The 19,872-nt window shown below is 32.7% G+C and overlaps 1 protein-coding gene across 1 annotated transcript; it reads left to right on the top strand.

Annotated features, from left to right (window-relative positions):
• The first annotated feature begins 1,181 nt into the window (after positions 1-1,181).
• Positions 1,182-18,541, top strand: LOC131846124 (rab proteins geranylgeranyltransferase component A 2). The gene is made up of 9 exons (XM_059195351.1): positions 1,182-1,377; positions 3,241-3,439; positions 3,783-3,921; positions 4,673-4,916; positions 5,654-5,876; positions 8,336-8,685; positions 11,510-11,628; positions 12,097-12,228; positions 17,223-18,541. Exons 1-9 carry the CDS (start codon positions 1,329-1,331, stop codon positions 17,373-17,375), a joined length of 1,608 nt encoding a protein of 535 aa, XP_059051334.1. The 5' UTR covers positions 1,182-1,328; the 3' UTR covers positions 17,376-18,541.
• The last annotated feature ends 1,331 nt before the right edge of the window (positions 18,542-19,872 follow it).

Below are 19,872 nucleotides of genomic sequence, written 5' to 3'. Positions count from 1 at the left end.
TGTTCATGAATTTTGACTATTTCGTTTTTAAACAGACGTAAGAACAAGAAAATATAAAAATCAAAGAGATGTAATACAAGTACATGTAATGGAAATAAATATGTCGTTGGTCGTGGTGACTGAAGCAGACTAATCCTTACGCTCAACCAAGCCTTTAGGGAAGAGAGTTCTCGAGTGTCTCCCTGGAACGGGCAAATACAGTGTAAGCCAAGACGATTTGACCTTACAATTATTGCAGAGAATACGCTGGAGGCTCCAGCATCATTTCATTTACAACGTCAGACTGAAATATTAGATTATATGTATATATAGCCTTAATTTCTTCAGCTAGTTTCCTGTAGCATAATTCTATGATTCATTCTAAACTTCATAATTGACTGTAATCTAATAGACGTAGGTATGTAATAACATTATAAAGTACTTAATATTTTACTAAATATTAAGTAGAAGAAAAATAAAATATTAAGTAAGAAATAAAAGTAGTTGCGTAAAAATATTTTAAGACAAAATAATAACCATGGATAAAATCACTTAAATATATATTTATTGTATATGCTTAAATAATGAATGGAAAACACCTAAACCGATAGAAACAATCAAACCTACTCATGACTACAAATGTTAGCACCATGCGATGAATACAACCCAGGACTATCGTAAGTAAGGCGATTTGTTAATCCGCTAATCCACGCGGTTCCCCCTGGAAACCATCGTGTTAAATTCCTGGTGAATTTATCACGATGGGCTAACTGACCTGACCTCATGCTCATCTTATCATCCTCCACTGGTGCCCCGCCAGCGTAAACCGTTAGCGCAGGCGAGAGCACCATTCCATTATCATACAAAAAAAAAAAACCAACGAGATGTACTTTGTTTTCTACCTTGCAATTTGTTAATTATTAAACTGCCCGAAGAGGATTAAAACTTTTATTGAGAAATTTCATTATGAATTAATACGCATTCTATAAAGGCATAGTATAACGAAATTCATTATTTGGATATAACATTAAAATCTCCATACTACATTGAATATCTTACACCTGACTACAAAGTTAGGCTTTTCCAGAACTATGAACTGCTAATATTCAGAAACGTTATTATTTTTAAGAAAAATGTGGGTCTGGATCAGTACTCTGTGAGCTGATAAATTTGGCATGATCGCATGTCAGTTTGTTGTCAGTCGTGGATAGTCTTTCTGATCTGTGATTGTCAAGTCACCAAAAGCCGAAGTGATACTACTATACAGAAAAGAAAGTTAAAACTTGCTATCTTATTTTAATTTTGAATAACGCGTTTAAATTAGTAAGTGTGAATAATAGGAATAAACAATGGACGACGATTTACCGACTGACTTTCAGGTCATCGTCGTTGGCACAGGTACCTAATTTCACCGTGATGGCGATAGCAGCCTACATATCGATCTTTATTTTTTTTTCTTTGCGTAGTCACCAATACTGTTAGCTATGAAATTCCTTTTAAATAAAGTTTATTCTACTTAATTTTCATACTTGATAAATATTCGTCACACCAAATTTACAGCAATATATCCTGTTTAAAATAGGTGTGCAGGCGAAAATGCGGATCCAAATTCACTACATCCTATCTGACTCATTATTTAAATATTTGCGTAGATTTTATTAGTAAAATTAATAACGCACTTTCTTTTTTTTTTAATTGGATTGTATTATTAGTTCTGAAAATTGGTTCAGCACTATTTAGCAAATTAACTATGATTATTTTATTTCCCAATTGAGACATAGACAGATATAAAGAGTTAACATGGAAATAAATATGTAATATAGGTTCTTTAGTTGGAGTATTATCATTTTTAATGTCTAAAGTTAATCTGAACTCTGAGCCTATGAATAGAGTATACTCATGTCTGTGGATATTGAGAAGTCATGATATCTTATAACATAGAAGTGAAGATGATGTAAAGTCAATTTAAGAAGTTAATCTTTTAAATAGTTTAATTAAGTTCAGAACAGATCTAAATATTTAATTTGTTGGAATAGTATAATAAATTATAATAGAATGAATTAGTATGTTACTAATATATCCATATGGTATAATAGCCTAATAAAATTCATGTGTTAATAATTTAATTTACTGCTTTTTAGGGCTTTAAAATATATGCTATTTATATTTTAGAAATTATTAATGCTATATTATATTATATATGCTTTTTTATACTAAATTTATATTAGACACCAAAAAATAAACTTCTTTTATATAACTTTCTTATGCTGTAAAACATCATTACTTGTAAACATGTATCATTCTTCTTTCATTTTTCTAATCTCTTATCCTATAGTAAAAAATCTGTAACAATTACAATTAATATATTAATAGGTACTTGTATTTCATATAATAATTACATAATTTAAATATTGTATGAAATACAAGTAAATTTTCCATCTTTAAAAATATCACTGCAAAATACTCTTATAAATTTGTTAATGATGGTATTATAGAGGAAAGATTGATTGCTACACTAAACTTATTTTAAATTATTTTTTTATTTCTTATGTTCTTCATACCACACAATTCTATCTGAATTCATAATTTTCGGATGTAAAACACTAATTTAAGTTATTATGAAGAGTACAATTATATCAGACTTTACATCCATATCACCTCCTTTAAAAATGTTCTTATCCTTACTAATATTATAAATGCGAAAGTAACTCTGTCTGACTGTCTGTCTATCTGTCTCGCTTTCACACCAAAACTACTCAACTGATTTAAATGAAATTCTATACACTGATTGTCTAGACCCTGAGAAAGGACTACATTTTAATGAGAATAAGGGGTTGTAAGAGGTTGAAGGAGAGATGAAAGTTTGTATGAAAGTATTATCATTTTTAAAAGCTAAAAGATTGAAACTTATGTTTTAGGTTACTGATTGCATATACAAAGGAAGGGGGTGAAATAAAATAGAGGATGAAAGTTTGTATGGAAAATTGTCATTTTTGAAGTTAGAACAATGAAACTTTTAGAACTGAAAGATTGAAACTTATGTTTTAGGTTACTGATTGCATATACAAAGGAAGGGGGTGAAATAAAATAGAGGATGAAAGTTTGTATGGAAAATTGTCATTTTTGAAGTTAGAACAATGAAACTTTTAGAACTGCTTAGATTATTGATTATTTGTACAAAGTCACTATAAAATGCGGATGAAGTTGCGGACACAGCTAGTATAGTATATTTGTAAATTTGATTCATGTTATATTGTTTAGGCATGGTGGAATCAATAGTAGCAGCCGCCTGCAGTAGGATAGGTAAAAATGTTCTCCACCTGGACTCCAGTGATCACTATGGTGGACTTTGGGCTTCTTACAACTTTGATGGCCTCCAGAAATTCATTAAAGAAGTAAACTCTGATCCAAATAGACAGCAACAAGTTTATAATCTTTCTGAAAAGTGGTATATAGAAAAGTGAGTACATAGGTATATATATATTATCTATAAATCTGAACTGGATATAGTAATATTAACAACAAGTAGTGTAGGCGACATTGTTCTGTGTGTATTTTTGTAGACATGATGATGTTATTAAACTTAATAAAAAAAACCTTTGGGTGGTATTGTTGTAAAATTTTATTGCCTATGTGTTGACCCACTAACAACAATTTATATGAAAAATTCTGTCTCTTTCTTTTAGCCCTTTGTATGTAAAACCTTTACACAAACAAACAATTTTGGCTTCATCAGTATTTCACGATTTTCTTATATTTAATATGTATACATAAGAATAATGTCACAACAATGATGTCATTAGGGATTCTCCACAAGAAGAAAAAAATGCAGAGGGAGAAGAAAAGACTGAAGATAGCCAAGCTGAGCCTCCCAAGAAGGTGTGGAGTCAAGCAAACTTCACATCTGAATATAGGAAATTTAACATTGATATGACTCCCAAAGTAAGTGTTTTGAGAAATGTTTCTGTATATTATTTTTCTAAATTTGAAATCTATCTATTATATTGTCCAAGTCTATGTTTATGCAACAAATTCTTATTTGAAACAATTGGAGCCTGTAACTTCGTTGTCATATACATATAGAGATCTCTATTGATGACTCATCTTTACAAAACACCACCGTCGCCGCCGCTGTCTGTTCCCTTATATCGTTAAAATTACGCCACGGATTCTAATTCAGATTTTAGCAATAGATGGAGTGATTCAAGAGGATGGTTTATATGTTTAACAGCTGTTCCCGCGAGTTCGTCCGCGTGGAATTTAACTTTATTTTTCTAAAATAAAAGTAGCCTAAGTTACTCCTTATTACATCAGATACCTGCCAAAAAAAGTCCCGTCAAAATCGGTCCAGCCATTTCAGAGATTAGCCGGAACAAACAAACAGACAGACAAAAATTGTAAAAATGTTATTTTGATGTATGTACCGTACTTATATTCATATGCATGTAGTAAAAGACGGTTGTATTATTATATGTTATTGTTATATGTTATTATATGTTATATTAAAAACAGACACTCCAATGTTATCTATATATATATATATATATATATATATATATAGATATATGTTCGGAGCCGGGACGGGTAGCTACTATGATGTTCAATATATAAGGTTTACCAATATAACTTTTATAAGTGCAAACTAGGCTCTTTTACATCATCATCTTTTTCACAATACTCATGGTTTTCCCAGTTATTATTCTCCCGTGGTCCTCTTGTGGAGCTCTTGATCTCATCCAATATCGCCCGTTACGCGGAGTTTCGTTGCGTTACTCGCGTCCTAACGTGGCTTAACGACCGTCTGATGCCGGTGCCATGCTCCCGAGCCGATGTGTTCGCTACTGAGGCGGTCGGCATCGTGGAGAAGAGGATGCTTATGAAGATGCTCACCTCTATTGTTGGTTACAACGAAGAGGAAATGAACAATGAGTTTAAAGGTAAATATTTGTTTTTACGACGTCAGAAAACTTGAACTAAAAATATCTGGCATATTACAATATAGTTAAGTTGTAATCCAGTTTTTGTTATGATTACAAATGAAATTTTAAAAGATAAAACGCGTCAATAGAGCCTCGATATTCGAAGCATAGTAGTTTCTTTAGAATCAGATTTCGAAGTTTGGAATATAAATTAAAACAAAAATATTGAAGTAATTTTACTTTACGCAGTATTAAATGCGAGCGCTACTTTCATCACATCCATAACTTGTTTCTCAATAATCTATACCAAGAGTCTTCAACCCGCGGCCCGCGGACCTCTTGCGGCCCACCGATGTGTTTTCTGCGGCCCGTGAACAGCATAGGCGCACTCTCAATAACGACAAAAATTAAGTAATAAAAACCTTTAATATAAAATTTAAAAAATATCTTATAAAAATACCTATGGTGCGTCCCGCTGTGCAGAAAACTATATTTTTGCCATTGATTTGTAAAACGTTAAAGACCGCTGCTCTATACTCTACTTTATAAAAATCATTATTCATAAACGTATTTCAAAGCTGTAATAGCGATTACCGTTATAAACACTCCATAAACCTCTAATAAACGCCTAATAGCCAAAAATGTTATACATAAACGCTCAATAATATCAAAACGTCAAACAGCGCACTAACTGTCGTATATGGGATTACAGTCGAAATTATCTTTATTTATTAATGTATTTTTTTCAATACTAGATTGGAATGACAAGACATTTAAAGAGTACCTAACACACAAGGGGCTGACTCCAAATCTGATCCACTATGTATTGTATGCGATCGCCGGTGGCACGGACAAGATGCCGTGTCTGGAAGGGGTGAAGGAATGCAAGAAGTTCCTCATGAGCCTTGGCCGTTATGGCAACACTCCATTCCTCTGGCCCATGTATGGAAGTGGGGAACTGCCTCAGTGTTTCTGTAGGTGAGTAATAACTTGATTCCAGTTTTGTAAATACTTAAGTCTTAATTTGATGAAACAATTGATATTCCTCATATATAGATGAAACAATTCTATTGAAATGTTACATTTTGTAATATAAAAAATAAGTGGAGTTAAATATAATATAAATAATATAGTTAATAGTTTGTCTCAAATATGTAATGAATCATCATAATCATAATCAATGAAATGATTTGCATTGTTTTCTTCCAGAGTTGTTAAATATAAATTTAATACATTTGTTTTTGGATGAAATTATCTTATTAATATTTTGGATGGATTAAATTAATGGCGTGTGCACCGTTTACTACTTTTTAATTTTCATCTTTACGACACCACTCGTGCTGTACCTAGTTTATGTACAGGGTTGCCAGCATTGAAACATTTAGCTTCGTTCTTCGTATTTTAGCTCAATTTGGCTCTCTAAAACTCTTATCATCATTTTGACCGATTTCTGTAGGTTTCAACGTATACGTTGACATACCTGCTATGTATAATAATGTAACGTAATACCGTCCCTATGCAAAAAGTGCACCATAACTATATTGCCTTGCACATAGTTCAATGACCTAAATGTGCATCAACTTGACTAACGCAAATAAAAATGAAGACACTTTCTAATGTTGCATGCCGCGCGTTTCAGTGTTTCAAAGTTTTGAAATTAGTATGTTTTGCGGACCTAATGAGATATTATAAATGTTTATGCTCTTTTTATATTAATTATGTTACTTTTATAATTATTATTCCTCAAGGCAATACATTTTGATTGCAATAACAGAAACTAATCTATTAAAAAACTATTTTGATCTTGATAAGGTTATTAAGGAATAGACAGAAATAAATTCTATTGATTGCTAAAAGAATTATCGAGATTGGTATAACTAGTCTCGAAATTAAAACCTCTTTTTTATAAGTCAGTGAAAAAAATCTACTCTCCACTGAGTATTGTATGTGGTTAAAGAGGAACAGAACGGTTTAAAAAAATATGTATTCAATATCTAAAATATATATATTTAATTTCATGACCAGAAGAGTTCTTTAAAAAGGTTGTTGACCAATGTCATTAAGTACTAACCGTGTAACCATTACAGTGTTATGGTTCGATGAAGTTAATCATTAGGATAACGCTGTTATTAACACCTTTTAAATTATGGTTGCTTTTTTGCGTATTATTTTTATGCGTACTATTCTTTTATCTTTTATAATTATAACTGGACTAACCCGATGGAATATATTTTTTATGGATGATAATGGAATGATGTACCCGTCTGCGCTAACGGTATATTCTGGCGGGGCACTAGTGGAGGATGACGAAATGAGCATGAAATCAGGTCAGTTAGCCCATCCAGGGAAATGGCTATTTACCACGATGATTTCAAGGGGGAGCCGCGTGGAGGTCAACCTGACATGGTACATTGGGTTTATTAGAGATTACTATCCCCTTCCCCCCTGATGGAATATAGTAGCGGCCGGGCAAACAAACTATGTAGCTATAAGATATATATACATACAAAATATTGTAATACGAATAGCACTACCGACGTTACAAAGTACATTGTACCCGTGCCAATGGTACCTTGCAATAATTGCTACCAACCCTGTAGTTTCATTATCATATCTTACTCTTTAAATAATAATAGTACTAACCTCAAGACAATTCACACAGGGCTATCTAGTCCCAAGCTACGCAGTGCTTGTGTTATGGGTACAAAACAATTGATATCAATACTTAAATATATTTTTATTGTAAACAGATACATCATATAAATAACACCCAGATCGGTACAAATATTCTTTATTGAAAATCGAAACATCTTTATTTTCTAAAATAAAAGTAGCCTAGGTTACTCCTTATTACATCAGCAACCTGCCAATTAAATTCTTGTCAAAATCGGTCCAGCCATTTCAGAGATTAGCCGGAACAAACAGACAAATAAAAATTGTAAAAAATGTTATTTTGGTATTTATATTCCTATGCATGTAGTAAAAAACGGTTATTTCAATATTACAAACAGACACTCCAATTTTATTTATATGTATAGATATAAACGTTTGTACTGTGGGAAGAATCGAACCCGCGGCCATCGGAAGTAAAAACAGTGTGCTATGCTATCTCATATTAAATTTCATTAAGATCTATTCAGCCGATTAGCCGTGTATAGGTAATAAACTGACAGACACACTTTCGCATTTATAATATTTTTCCTACATAATACTAAATGAAGTCCAGTTCCACTGTCTGTTCGCTGTTCGCTTAGATTTTAGTGCAGTTTGTAGCAATAGATAGAGTGATTCAAGAAGAAGGGTTATATGTATAATACATGTACACTCGTGCGAAGCCAGGGCGGAAAGCTAGTAAATAATAATTTGTCATTTTGCAGATCACGTGTACTAAACCTTGTCAGTATGTAGCTTTATATGTATTTGTAATTTTTACTTAGGCTTTGCGCGGTATTCGGCGGCGTGTACTGCTTGAACCGGCCGATCGATAAAGTGGAGACGAAAATGGTGGACGAAGGCAAGACTGTCGTCTCAATAGAGAGCAAATCCAAGACGCTGAATTGTGACCATCTGGTCATTGGGATCAATGAATGCCCCAAAGAGCTACTCGCGCCGGAGCCAGCGGAGAGCTGCGATATCTCCAAAGCGATTTTCATAACGAATGGCACGATCTTGCCAAGCGAGAAAGAACCACTTAGTCTTTTGCGTTTCCCACCACTAAGTGAAAAGGACAATGCTGTCACTGTGCTAGAAGTCGGAGCAGCCACTGGATCCTGTCCAAAGGGACTATGTAAGTATTCTGATACTGTATAAATAAATTTCCATATACATAGAAAGATACCACTCATATCGTAATAGCAATAGAACGAGATAACAAGGCTCAATATTTACAATGGCTTGATGTTGTAGTTACTTTTTATTTTATACAAGTAAATTAATAAAATTCGCTGAATATTTAGCAAATACATATATTGTGCAGAATACTTACACACATATATATGAGTACCTATAGTTTAATTCAGGACTGCTTTTTTGGAAGTCAGTCCATCTTGACTGAATTAGTATGGAATCAATTCGGGAGTATCCTTTTATAAAACAGTGTTATCAAAGTCGGTATAAAATTACCATGGCAGCAGGTATCACGTAGCATATAAAATACAATCTGTCTAATCTTACTGAGAAGAATAAAAATTCAAATTCAATTAAAAAACTTGTAGAGTTGGTTGAATTTTTACGGTCACCAATAGTATTTCTAATTTCCCGTTATTCTTTTTTACATCTATATTTTGAACATTATATATTTTTCCTTGCTAAAATGTAGAATACAGTAAGGGAATTTTTTATTCTAAACATTAATTTTAAGTTAAGGGTTTAGATTTATTTCATCTGTTTCTTATTTAAACTCCATGTTTATAGAAGTTATCTCTTTACTCACTCCAAGGATCATTCGTTATTATAACTATTTTATTGCCTTATATGGCTAGAAAAAATTATAGTACCGCGCAATAATAGTCCCAGCCAGGGTCACTTGATCATTTAATTTTTTGCTTGATTTTTTGTACTCGCGCTGCTCTGTAAGCAGTGGATTTTTTTAAAAGAGTTTTTACAGTTTTTATCGGCAAGTAACGTGTGAGTCATTCACTAACCTACTTGGGTTCACCATTGTCGAATAATGATCGCTGTTGTATGTGGTAATATGTACATGCCAACGAGTGTATTGACACTTGGTTTTGTGTACAGAAGTACTTTGAAGCATCTACATATATGTAGAGTGGGCATAAAACACCTATTACTTATTCAAATTCCGTTTTCAAGTTATGACTGTACAAAAACATAATCAGTTAATGAAATTTCTTACTGTAGTTATATATGTGATAATCCTGTTGACATATAAATAGATAGATAGACCCCACGTTCATTGCGACTACATTCTAAGGAGAAGTCAAGTTTTATCCTTGGAACCCTATCATAGAACATAACATATATTCTAAAATATTATATTTCGATAAAAAAGTCATTGCAATAGTTAAACTATTTTCTTGATAGGTAACAAGATATAGACACAACGAATGTGAAACGATTGATATAAATTTATTGCCTATTCCTACCTTACCTATAATATTTGCAAAAAAAAGTATAAACTTGTTGGATATTATAATTAAAGGTTTTTTGTGTAAGTCTGCACATAAAAATGTTATTGGTGACTTGCTAGCATTTTTCTTCATTATTATTTAATAATGGAACATATCCTCTGAATATGTGTTCATATTTCATTAAATTCAATAGCGTTGGTGAGTCATTCTAGTTGTTGTTTCAGTAAAGTAAAGATGACCGTGCTATGAAACAATAATATGAATAATATAATAATGTTTGAATTCATTGTGCACAATGTTTATTGAGCTGTTAATATAAAAAAGAGAATGAATTATTATACTTAAAGGATAAGTATTCCTATTCACATGTGTATTGTATATACAACATAATGTCATAAATAATAATAACCCAGGATAGTTCACTCAACCATGTCTCACACATCTTCTCGGTGCTTAAACTAAACAGAGCGTGTATCATAACAATTAATAGAAATACTTAATTATATTTTTATTAAATACTTACATAAAAAACATTACGAAGAAACTTACATAAGAACGCATTTCTGAGCAAATATTTGGTGATTCCCTTTATTATCTAGAGTTAATCTACTTTATATATATTTGTATACGTATATATTATTAGTCCCATATTAAGTCAGTTAGGATAAATATTTTTTGTATTATACAAAAAATCATTCTGTGGAGCTGAACTGATGCCAATTTTATTTTATGCATATTTACAGTTTTAATATTTATCAAATTATAATTTGTAATAGTCATGACCTCTAAAGTGGAGGTCATTTTATTACCGTCATATATTATTTTCAGAAAGTATACTATCAGGAAATATGAATAATTTACAGCGATAACCTTATTAACATCCAAGAAGTTGAAATTAACGTGTTAATTAATTGCATATTTAGTAAATATTATACAATAAGGATTGCTATGTTAAATTAGAGTATGGTAACACAATTTGTTATTATTATTATTTACACCGAGGGTAGACTTTGTAAAAAATCATCTGTGCGGATACCTTACCTGTCTTACCTATTTCAGTCACTGAGTAGCTTACTTTGTGAGATGTTACACTTGATGCGTGAGATAAGGCTGTAAAATTACAGGATAAGAGGCATGACATTTTAGTCATTAGGAATGACATCACATGACTGGTATTGTGGGTATCACATATTCATACACTAGCTGAACCACACGCCATTATTCGGGTATTTGTTATTCCTTCCATTAACATTTTTAACCTCCTTCCATAGTACAAGCTCTGCTTAGTTTAAATGGTGCAGTGTGAATTGCCCTGGGTTATTATTATTATATCATCTATATCGAAAGCCAGGGCTAACTATATTTAATTGTACCGTGCATTTATGAATAAAGTTTATTATTATTATTATTGAATAATAAAAAAAATCAAATGTAAATAGTTAATTAATAAAATGGAATATCGATAAATATGATAAATGTGGTTTTATATACATTATTCAATTATTATTACCATTGTTGCAGTTGTGGTGTACTTCATAACGAACAAAGTGACGGACGCTGAAAGTGACCTGAGGCCATATGCTGAGAAAATATTCGATATGTCTGGCGGCGACCAGACCTCCATATCTGACAAACCAAAGGTGACCACATCTGACAAATCAATTTGATTGTGACAGTTAAACAGTTGTCAGTAAAATAGTGTTTAAGTAAATTTGAATAGCAGTGAATATAGCAATTTTTATAACTATTCATAAATAATACATTAATCATTAGAGAGCCGAGGATCGCGATCACGCCACTCACACGCGTGTGTTCCTAAATTGCCATATGCTGCCAAGATCAGTTCTGTCTAATGCTACGCAGATAAGATATGATTAGAACTGGAGAATTTTTTGAAGCATACAGATTTTTTTGCAGGAAAGGGTATATCATATCAAAATCAACGAATTTTCTTGGCATTTTTAGGCATACATGAGTATAAGTATATACAATAAAAAACAAACACACACAGCCATATATTTACAGCCACCCACGCATATATACTGTTTTGTTAATTAATTATGATGGAATATCGACGACTAGTGTAATATAAATGTGTTTTATTGCAGTGCCTGTGGTCGCTATTCTACAACGCGGCGGACGGCGGCGGGGTGAGCAGCGCTGCGGCGAGCGACGCCGGCGGCGTGTACGTGTGCGCCGGGCCCGACGCCGGCCTCGACTTCGATCGTGCCGTCTTACAGGTTGGTCCATTCTCTTGTATACAAGAAATACATGCATACGCGTAGCCGCGGTGGGGCAGGGTGGGGCTTTGACCCGCCCTGGCTCTACCTGTAAGGTACTTTTTTTTTTAATGGTTGCTAATGGAATGGTGCACTCGCCTGCGCTAACGGTTTACGCTGGCGGGGCACCAGTGGAGGATGATAAGATGAGCATGAGGTCAGGTCAGTTAGCCCATCATGACAAATTCAACAAGAATTTATCACGATGGTTTTCAGGAGGAACCGCGTGGACCACGCGAATTCCAGGTGAATCTGTCATGATGGGCTAACTGACCTGACTTCATGCTCATCTTACCATCGTCCACTAGTGCCCCGCCAGCGTATTTCGTTAGCGCAGGCGGGATCACCATTCCATTATCGTCCATCACACTCGACAGTCGACACAAAAAATAACATATAGAAAAAAGGTGAACTGTTTTGTATGAAAAATTAATCGGCGTACCGATGGCCGCGGGTTCCATTCAGTTTGGGTGTGTTCTATGTAAAGTATTATTGTATGTATTTACAAAAAATACATACATAATACATAGAATCTAAGTGTTTATATTAGTTCTCTAATACCCACAACACAAGCTTTGCTTACCGTGGTACTAGATGGCGCTATTTTAATTGCTTTGTTATATATCGAAACAACTGTTTTGAAAAGTATATGTATTATAATTATGTTATTATTATTTTATATTTATATTATAATTATTAAGTACTACACCTCTTGTTTCCGTCAGGTAGACCGTCTTGTATGTTATTTATTTATTTAACATGAATAAATAAATAAATAACACTAATATAGTATATTATATTATGTTACAATTTGTCCATAAACTATAATGGCCCCTTACTTTTACCCTGCTTCCTAAATACAAAAACATCAAGTACTTTAGGATAAGTAGTGCTCATTGTGCCCCACAATATTAGAGTGACAAATAAGTTAGATGATTAAAAAAAATTGAATTTTGAAAATAGTACAGAAATATCTAGTGCTAAACTTACCACTTTGGACAACACCCAGATGAATACAAGCAGTCATAAATCAAATTGCATGTGCTGTATTTGGATTGAACCCACAGCCACCGTAATGTATTTAGAACAAGACCAAATCACGGTAAAAAATAGAATTTTATATTCGCAATAGGTTATATGTAAATTAAATAAAAAAATGAGAAATACGCTGATTGTCTTTTCTTCTAGACTGTTACCACGTGTATCATCTGACTGTGCAAACGTTGTTTTCCTATATTATTTCTGGATAGGGCCACCCTTATCACCAATATAAATATAGCCTACGATCTATTCCCAGGCCTATCAAATATGCAATAAAAATTTATAAAATTTTATAAAACTCGCAAGCCGTTTCTGGACAATTCGACAACAAAAACTGATTAATATAAATACTCTGAGTATTTAGCCACACTATCTGGGTTCCAAATTGTGAATGATTAAGTTTCGAATGTTACTTTGATCACATTATCAAAATACATACTCTACGGTGGATGTGACAATTAACTTTTAAATGCACTTACCTTCTCTACATTAATTTAAACAGACAATAGTTGAAGAGTATGTATGCACGGCGGCAGTGGTATCGGATTGCCGGTAGTAATAATAAATCTCATATACCCACTTTCTCGTAAACCATCAGATAACCAACTGACTTTCTGTAATACTAGAAATTAGTGATCATTGATAAAAATTGTCAGGCGTATCAATCCAAGATACACGTGATCTCAATCGTCATGCCTGTCAAATGGTGCTAATCGTACTTTTACATGCTATGCATTCATCACTAGAATAATTTCACAAATGTTCTCAAGCTCTTAGGCTATAAACTATTTAATCGCTAGTGTTATAAAACAACAACAAATCAGAAAGTATCTATTCTTCTTATTAATACATATTCTTTATTGCACATTTAAATACAGAAATTAAAATTCATGTTTATCTCTGAAAGAGATCTTCTCCAGTCAACTTAAAACAGAAATGTGTAGGTCACAGAAGTGTAAATAATAAATGTTTTATTTTTATTTTAGGAAGGTGTTCTATGGCAAAGGACAATTTAATATAATCAGTCTCGTAATTAGTAGTATAATTAGTAAAAAAAAACAAAAGTAAAATAAATTTTCGTTTATCATCTGTGTTGGTACCTCATACTCACCTATCTCAGCCACCAAGCAGCTTGGCTTAAACCTGAGTTTTGGTTGTAGGCTTGCAGATTAGGTAGTGAAATTACAGGATAAGATAATGACATTTTATCCATTGCAATGGCAATTCATGAGCATTTCATAGATGTCATATGATCACGTGATGTCCGTAGTGGTGGTCATGTTTTCAACGGTTACCGCTTACCATCGGGTGACTCATCCGCTTACTTGCCATTACAATTTAATAAAAAAAATAACAAATCTTTATAATACTGATTTATATGAAAATGTATGAAATTATCATAACGTATGTGTTACAGTAGTGGTATTCATTTCTTGAATGGATATTATATCTGTCGATGAAAATGTAGATTCAATGTATGTAGTACACATTCTTTGAGCCGCCACACCGCGTTGTGGTTACATATTTGTGTAATTATTTTATTTAATAATTCTAGTCTATACGTATAGTCTTTAATAATCACCGCACTCAGGACTTAATGATTACAGAAGCTACTCTTTAGTGTAGTTTTGAAAAATGTAATACTACTTACAGATTATGGTTGATGATAGTAAGATAGCAACAGTTAATTAACATAAATTTTAATGACAGGTCATCGCTTACGTAAGTGCCTAATGGTTATTTAGAATTACAATTGCGAATTATATTTTACTAGCTTTTGCCCGCGACTTCGCTCGCGTTAATTTATCCCCTTAGGAGTGGAATTTATCAAAATCCTTTCTTAGCGGATGCCTACATCATAACATCTACCTGCATGCCAAGTTTTAGCCCGATCCGTCCATTGGTTTGGGCTGTGTGTTGATAGATCACTATGTCAGTCACCTTTGAGTTATATATATAGATTATAGCTACCAGTTTACGCCTGATGATTTTGTAAAAAATATATTATACAAGCCTTTATTGCTTTTACAAATTTGAAGAATTCAAAATGCGCGAAATAACTAATTGATCTTTGATACATACATATTTTGCCGTAATAAAAATGTAAAGGCTGATTATATTTTAATATAAAAATAGCTATAAAATATATTATACTTCTTATCTGTAAACATGCAGTATAAATAGAACTTTCTGAATATTTAAATTTAAAATACTTATTAGTTTCAAATAATTTATTCTGCTCCAAATACCAAGGGAACATCTCTTAAGTGCGTTCGTAAGTTGTGGAAGTTACAAAACCCATTTTTTTCTTTTTATCAGTGTAAAAAGAGGTCACGTTCCACATTTTGTTTTAGCTTCAGTAGTTACAGCTGTGCGTTCATGAGTCAATTCTCCCGAATATTACTGTTCGCATTATAATAATACGAGATAAGTATAATATAAATATAGCAAGGTCAATAATATTTGCACAACGACATATATTTATACTACATTGAATTTATATATTACGTACTAAGAGTGGAGGACCATCTGATAGGAAGTGGTAACTATCACTCGTAGAAGTAAACAGCACTTAATATTATCTGTATCATTGATAACCGAGGTAAATATTAGATAGGAGCACTAATATGTAATTAGGTATTTATGTTATATATAGCACTAGCTACATGCCCAGCTTCTCACGGGTGTACACATATTATACATATAAACCTTCCTCTTGAATAAGTTAATGTATTGCTAAAAACTGCATTAAAATCCATTAGTTTAAAAGATTTTAGCGAACAGACAGCGGAAGCAACTTCGATTTATGAAAACATAGTAGCCTTTTTCTAAACTACACAATAGATTTGAACGTGATGTCGTGAATTTTCCACGATGGCCTATCTGACCTGACCTCATCCTATCATCCTCCACTAGTGACCCGCCAGCGTAAACTATTAGCGCAGGCAGGTAAACATACCATTATAAAAAAATAGTAAACAGTAATTTTACTTGACCTATATGAAATTTAAATATGAATGAAATTGTACTACATTTTGTTTTAACATAATTTTGTTTCAATATAATTACTACAAATTATCTTAGGTACTTGATGATTAGGAAATTATTTACCATTGATGTTATCAACGTTTAGAATTACTGTAGTAAGACACGAATTCATTAGTTCTGTGTAAAAACAAAGGCCTTCTTTAGTTATATGGCAACGAGACAGTCGCTCTTCGGAATTTTGATAACATGAATTAAGTAAGCAATGTGAACATTGTATTATGTTCAATATGAGTTTTAGACCGTACTATAGACAACAATACAATACTATACATACAGTCATATTGTTAATAGAATAGACAACCGTAACAACATTGTTTGGAATTAAATTTCAATATTTCTGAATTGAATTTCTGAATTATATATTGATTTAATGGTTGTTAATCCTAATAAATGAAAAAAGTTTGTTGACTATCGATTGATGCGAACTTTTATGTTATTATGTCACTATTTTTGTATTTTTTTGTCCCTTTCTACTGACACGACTCGTTTATGTTTACGAATAATAGTTATTTCAAGTCTAGTCAATTTTAAGATTGCACGTAAATGTGCTAAAAATACTAGTTTAGTATACTAAGTAGTATCATCCGATGATATACATATATGAACTACTATTTACTATGATGGACTGTCAAAACAAACTCTCCTAAGTTTAGCGCTGTTTGAGGTATTATACATACATCACCAGAGTCATTATAGGTTAACATAATAATTATTTAAAAGTAGGTATATGGAATCCAAACGTTAACATGATCATACGTCATACAATCTACTTTAATATGAATTACAATAATTTACATTATTAATTTTGTGTCTATTAATAAATAGTATGTTATAATGAGGAAAATAACAAGATGAATGCTTTGCAGGCGGAGGAGATTTTCAAGAAGATCTGCCCAGGTGAGGAGTTCTTGCCACGCGCTCCCGACCCAGAGGAGATCGTGTTCGAGGATGATGTCACTCACGGACCGGAGTTCCGGCGTGAAGATGAAGACGCGGACGGCGACGCGGCCAAAGAGTAGTCGTGTGCCACCCGCTAGCGATACAATTCCAACAGTGCGTTTGAACAAATATATCCTTACAGAAGACAGAGCTTTCCTATAAATCATGGCATTTGTTTACAGAGCGGACTAATGGTAACACCTTAAGGTGGATTTAGACTAACGCAATAGAAATCACAGAAACAAGGCTGTTTAGAGTAATGTAACAACGCAAGTACAATGTATGAAATTGTTTGCGATTGCAGCGGACCTGAAGCCTGCTCATAGATATCTCCTAGCATGATTACATTAAATTAAAGTTGAAAGAGTAGGGTAAAATTTGCTTGCATGGTTTAAATTCACTTTTACGTAACGCTGTATGTGGAATACTGGATTTTTATTTCTAAGTCCGGTAACTGATAACTGGTGCCGTGTTTCTGTTAGCGATATAAATATAGAAACGGTCAAACGCACTGAATAGTTACTAAGGTGTAATCTCAGTAAGATTTATACGCTTTGGTCGCTTGACTTCATGCATTCCCGACTGGTGCGTGCGGTGCGATGCACTTACATGGTTACGAAACTCGTTCACCTGCTGAGTTTACTATATTATTGAAATAAACATAATCTCGTATTTAATTATATTTATTGATATATCATGATTATATAAGTTTAGTTAACTTAGCAGGTCGGATTGGCGGTGTCGGCCGCTGTACGCGACACAGTGCTAGGTTGTCTTGATGAAAGTGAGCAAGATAAATTCATAGCCAGTATTAAAACAAAATAAGTCGGTTGTCCTCAGAGATTTCCAGATTAATTAAAATTATTTGTGTAATCAAAATATGAGGAAAGTCATTATGATAGAAATTATAGTTTAACTATTATATACTATACAATGGATAATTTGTGTCTAGCATGCTCTCTATTGATATTTATGATAGCAGATCTTAGTATGAAACCAAAGTATTACATTGGAATGTATATGAGGCGTGTGCAATCAGGACAGGCAGGTATAGTTAGCATTAGTTAGGATGCAGTTTTGAAATGTACGAACATTTTGGACGCACCAGTCTAAAGCATAGATTGTAGCACTATTATTTTTATTTTTGTTTAAATTAGCACTTTATGATATTTATTGTCAGATGAAGATAATCATGCCTGCGCAGCTTGTGCATTTATAATTCCAATAAATTGTGATTATTAGAATTTATGGGTGTTTCATTTTATTTATCCACTGCCATCATATAAAAAAGAAACTTACATAGCATTTAGTCTAGTTGTACTACCTATAGTTAATAATATTAAGAAATCAATTTTTGTACTGATAATTATATATCACTGGTCAACAAAGCTTTTGCATGTTAAACGAATTATTAATAATTATTACAATTTAAACGAAATTTTTCGTCTGGTTAAGTTTAGGACAAGGAAAAGGATAGTATAAATAAAATTAAAATGCTTTAAATACGGATAGTTTTTTTGTAATACCATTTTATAACATATTAGAAATAATTTTGAATTGTTATCAACAAAAAGAAGTTATTTCAATTTATTGCAACACTTATTTACTTTGATGATTTTCGTCTGTATTTTGCTTCAGGAACGTCACATTTTAATGTCCAACAATAATCCGCATACATGGGCTCGACTTGCCCTGATATCGTTTTTTCGAAGTCATAGTAATGTCTTGATGGAATCTTTCACCATGTTCATCGCTGACAACGCCCAAATTTTTAGAAAAGAAGTGTGAACGAAGAAAATGTATTTTCAACGACATATTACAGCCCAAAGCCATAAAAGTAGATAAAAGCTCCGCGACAATACATTTATAGTCACTTGATCGATGATTTCCTAGAAAATTGGAAGTTACTTTCATGAAAGAGTCCCAAGCTAATATTTCTAATTTACTAAGCTTTTCTTTAAATATATCATATTTCATCAATGGCCTGATTTGAAGACCAACAAATATTCCCTTATTTAATTTTTGTTTCACTCAAATTTTCCATTTGTGTTCGTCATACTGAATTCTTACCAAGATAACTTTAATAGTTTCATAAGACTTTCATGTCAGAAGCTTCATCTAATGGTATAGAGCGAAGTTTGCCGATACGTAAAAGAAGAGCCTTAAAACTTACTTTTGAGCCATCAATAAATATACTCTTCTGCTTTATATTTGGGTAGAGCCCAAGACAGTCATTACGACATAGACATTATTACAAAATACAAGTTTATCATATTATGAAAAAAAAAACCTTTTAGTTCTTCATCTCAATCTCCTTGTGATAGATGTGGCAAGCTATGCTTTCAATAATAGAAAAGAAAATCTATAAATCGATTTTCTTTTCTTTTCAGAATTTGCGTGACAATGGTCAACGTTGTAAAAACTACTATTCTACGCAGCGGAAAATTGAATAGGACCCAGCTACCCAGCTACCTACATATTATAATGATTATTCAATGGTGTAGGAAGCCAAACAAATGAAACGCTCAACAAGATCAGGTTGATCAATCTAATCTCATTAGTGTTGGTAGACCTGTA

Source organism: Achroia grisella, unplaced genomic scaffold (genome assembly GCF_030625045.1).
Source record: "Achroia grisella isolate CSIRO2021 unplaced genomic scaffold, CSIRO_AGI_Agris_v1 utg501, whole genome shotgun sequence".
NCBI lineage: Eukaryota > Metazoa > Arthropoda > Insecta > Lepidoptera > Pyralidae > Achroia > Achroia grisella.
This window is presented reverse-complemented; position numbering and strand designations above follow the sequence as displayed.

Bases quoted from the DNA above. Each gene is read 5' to 3' on its own strand.
- LOC131846124 (XM_059195351.1), top strand. From the start codon at position 1,329: ATGGACGACGATTTACCGACTGACTTTCAGGTCATCGTCGTTGGCACA. The intron at 3,440-3,782 runs GTGAGTACATAG...TGATGTCATTAG, and splicing joins GAAAAGTGGTATATAGAAAA to GGATTCTCCACAAGAAGAAA. The intron at 5,877-8,335 runs GTGAGTAATAAC...ATTTTTACTTAG, and splicing joins CTGCCTCAGTGTTTCTGTAG to GCTTTGCGCGGTATTCGGCG.